This window comes from Hibiscus syriacus, unplaced genomic scaffold (genome assembly GCF_006381635.1).
Source record: "Hibiscus syriacus cultivar Baekdansim isolate YM2019G1 unplaced genomic scaffold, ASM638163v2 tig00110332_pilon, whole genome shotgun sequence".
Lineage (NCBI taxonomy): Eukaryota > Viridiplantae > Streptophyta > Magnoliopsida > Malvales > Malvaceae > Hibiscus > Hibiscus syriacus.
This window is the reverse complement of record NW_024062688.1, coordinates 1,101,047-1,104,986: the sequence shown is the minus strand read 5'-3', so window position 1 is coordinate 1,104,986 and position 3,940 is coordinate 1,101,047. Positions and strand designations below refer to the sequence as shown.

General features: G+C 32.0%; 1 protein-coding gene across 1 annotated transcript; it reads right to left on the bottom strand.

The window, feature by feature from the left end:
• Positions 1-448: 448 nt before the first annotated feature.
• On the bottom strand, positions 449-2,444 carry LOC120119635 (50S ribosomal protein L28, chloroplastic-like). Its single transcript, XM_039139442.1, has 2 exons — positions 2,193-2,444; positions 449-817 (listed from the first exon to the last, which is right to left on the bottom strand). Exons 1-2 carry the CDS (start codon positions 2,383-2,385, stop codon positions 585-587), a joined length of 426 nt encoding a protein of 141 aa, XP_038995373.1. The 5' UTR covers positions 2,386-2,444; the 3' UTR covers positions 449-584.
• Between the last annotated feature and the right edge of the window lie 1,496 nt (positions 2,445-3,940).

The window sequence follows — 3,940 nt, the reverse complement described above, 5'->3', positions numbered from 1 at the left end:
ATATGTAATCATGGACCACTAAGATAAATGTTGTAGCGTTAAATTAAAGTCGTGTGAATCATTTAATATCTTTAAAAGATCAATCGAAATATTTGATATCTTCAAACATTTCATCACTGCTAATCAGCTCTTACGTTATTTATCACTGTAGATTTGGTTGATTTGCATTGTCGACTATTTTTCATGAAAGAACAATAGAAGGTAGGGTCTCCAACGTTTATGTTCGTTTATTTTCGTGTTCATTTATGTTCGTGTTCGTTTATGTTCGTGTTCGTTTATATTCGTTTATTTATTAAATGAACGAACATGAACAAAAAAAAATTGTTCGTTTATGTTCGTGTTCATTTATATTTGTTTATTTATTAAATGAACGAACATAAACATACTTCCGTTCGTGTGCGTTAGGTTCGTTTACATGCCTATTTGTAATCATGCATCAAAGGACAGATTTTGCAACTGAGATTTCAACCATCTTAAACCAGAAGGGGAAAATAATTGGAATTAGGGAAAGGTTTACCAACAATTTCGTTTTCTCGGAATATAGTTTTCGAGCTACAAACGGAACCCAGAAGCCAAGTACCTTATCATTCCTTGCGAAGATCTATTCCGGCCTTCTTAGCAACAGCATCCAGTCCATTCTTCTCTATGGTCTTCAACGCCTTGGTTGACAAACGCAGTTTCACATAGCGTTTACCAGCTTCCCACCACACCTTCTTGTATTGGAGGTTCACAAACTGCAATCTCTTTGTCTTATGGTTCGAGAAAGAAACATGGTTAGCTTTGTTCGCCTTCTTCCCGGTAAAAGGGCATATTCTTCCTGTAAAATGATGGATCCAACATATGAATCACTCCAACTATTCATTGTATTTCAAACAATTAAATGGCTCTGATTTAAATGAACAAATGCTTGAGGATGATAGTATGTTCGCTCTATTCTTTCAAGGAAGGATCCTTATGACTAGATTTAACCAGGCTCAAACATGAATGTTATTATATCCGGAAGATGTCTCCGGAAACAACTAACTCTCCACCCCTCCAGTCATCCCGGGTAGATAGCTTCGCTCACTATAGTTTAAAAGAATCTATATCTTTCGATCATAAGTCTCTTAATCAAACACAGTGTGTAAATAATAGGGGTGAGCAAAACTTGACTAGAAAAAAATTCAAATTTGAGTCGAGTAATAAAATAAAACTCGAATGTTAACTCGAATAACTCGAAATTTTGTAATTAATAGATTAATTTTCAAGTTTAAGTCGAGTCCTAAACTCTATATGATATATGTATATCACATATGAAAGAAAGATGAAGATTAAGGTATATGCTTATAGAAAACAGTAACTCAAACAACTCGATTCGAAAAAAAATCAAATAAAGTTTGAGTTATAAAATATGACTCATTAACTCAAATAACTCGAAATTTTTTTTACTCAACTCGACCGAATGCTCGCCCCTAATAGACAAGAACTCTGACAAGTCCACATGACCTAGTAGGACAAAATCCAAGATCTAACGATCAGATCTGTCTAGCTCATCAATCTACGAATTATCATCGTTACCCTAAGTCTAACAGAACCAATTAGGGAGGGACTTCTTTTTCTCTCGAGGTTCCTATCTAAACAGATATCTTCTTTCTCATGTTATCTTCATCGTCCTATAACAGAAGATCGCCAGCCAACGGCTGATTCTCTTTTATGGCTCTCCGAGAGCCGCCTAAATAAGAAAGGGTAAATCGCCAACCGACGAAACTAATTTGTTACCATGAACAAATGTGAGATACGACTATATGTCAATTAAATCACCTCTAATTTCACTTCCATGAATCATAATCTTATCTAATTCAAGCTTAGAATTAGATAAATGCAAACAATTCAAAGATGCCAGCTTGGGATTTATGTTTTTCCATAGATTTCTCCAATATGCAACTTAAAACTAATCAACTTCACATTTTCACTTAACCTTTACATTCAAGTAAACGAACCCACATATATTATCAGGAATTCTCACTAAAACTATTCTAAAAACACCTACTCACTTAACAAAACTTTGCATTTTAATACCACAATGAAAAACTACATAATTGAAACAGAGAAAGAGAAAGAAGCAAAACTGAAGCCAACCCAGAAATTTAACTATAAAATCCGAAAGGTAAATAGAAAAAATAATCAGTAAAATAGAAAAGAGAAGGATTTACGAGCAACAGGCTGGAGAGCTGGAGAGAAAGGAGAGGATACGGGCTTTAGAGGAGGCAGGTTGTAGGAGATTTTGATGCCGGAGAGTTGGGAAGAAAGAGAACCCAGAAGTGGCAGAGATGGCCTTGCCTTTAGAGCCTCTGGTTTGCTAAACCTAAGAGCTGAACTACTTCCGAAAGTGACCAATGTTGCCATTGTTGTTTTCTCTGGTTTATCAGCTTATCTGCCCGGAGAGGAAGAAAAAAAAAGGATGAGTTGTGGATTGAATGAATAGGGTAGGATAATGAAACTTTAAATTACAAATTTAATAAGGGCAAAGTACACAAATGGTACCTTGAGTATAGCATATTATTTTATTAAGTCTCTCGATTATTAAAAGTTATAAAATAGTCTTTAATTATAGGGTGTTTTTTATTGAATCTTCTTATTATTAAAAGTTACAGAATGATCACCAACTAATCATATGTTCCAAATTTGTCATTTTCGTTAAAAAGTTGAGCACAATTTAAGTTGAACGTTATTCTGCTAATTGAGATATGATAAATTATTATCCTAAATCTCAAATGACTATCATATCACATTCAACATGTTACCATCCAACTCAGATGACTATTAAATTTTTAACAAAAAAATGAGTTTGGAGTATATAAATAGTTGAATAACCATTTTACAACTTTTCAAATGCCTCAATAAAATAGTACCCTAAATTCAAAAGATCATTTATGTACTCTACTCAATTAATAAAGTTCAATATTTGCCAACTAAACTTATTTCTTGGCTTCTCAATTCTTTAAAAAAAAAAAGAGAATAAAATTCATTGGAACAAGTTAGGGTAGCCAAATTCATTGATTGCATGCCTAGCAAAATAATCTGCAATGTAATCAAAGATATCATAGATTATCCCCGTATTAATGGTGATCAAAGGGGGTAAAAAGAAACAAAAAAGTAGTCCTACTTGTACAAGACTTCAAAAGTACCAGTATATAATGCAAACTTTTTAACTGTCCATGATAATATATCTACTTTTAGGGGTGTTTGGTTCAGGTAATACGAGATTATCGGAGGAATTGAATGTAATTCTCCCGTTTAGTTGGCCAGTAATCTTATTCCCCGGTAATCTTTTATTCCCAACAGTGGTATTTTTGAGGTATATTACTGGGAATGTGATTACCCATTCCCTTAGGTATTGTTGGATTACCAGCGTTTTAGACTAAAATGCTCTTAATTTTTTTCAAAAATATCCTTCTTCTGTCATTGAATAATAAAAATTATACGAAGGTTAAATTATAAATGTATCCTTAAACTATTTTAGTTTTACAAAAAAAATTTCATAATTAGAATTTTTTTATAAAGTTCAGTGGTTAAAATAAAATTTTACCCTTTCTTTAAACCTATTTATCTTTTCAATTTTGTAAAAAAAATTATATAAATTTTATGAATTTAAATGTTTTAAAGAAAAATATATAAATTAATTATAGTAATATTAGAGTATTCAACTTGTTAAAAAAACAAATATATAATAAGGACAATTTGGTAAAATATATATTCCAATAATTTTTTATTCATTTAACTAAACATTGTAATCTTACATTCCTGTTAAACGAACCAAATACAAATACAACATTCTCAGTAATCTTATTCACGCCGATAATCCTATTCTCACTGGTAATCTTATATTTCGTGAACCAAATGCACCCTTTACAGTAATGTCGAATTAAAGTTAAAAGCTATAATGGAGAGACCATCACCA

Bases quoted from the DNA above. Each gene is read 5' to 3' on its own strand.
- LOC120119635 (XM_039139442.1), bottom strand. From the start codon at position 2,385: ATGGCAACATTGGTCACTTTCGGAAGTAGTTCAGCTCTTAGGTTTAGC. The intron at 818-2,192 runs GTAAATCCTTCT...ATCATTTTACAG, and splicing joins AGCTCTCCAGCCTGTTGCTC to GAAGAATATGCCCTTTTACC.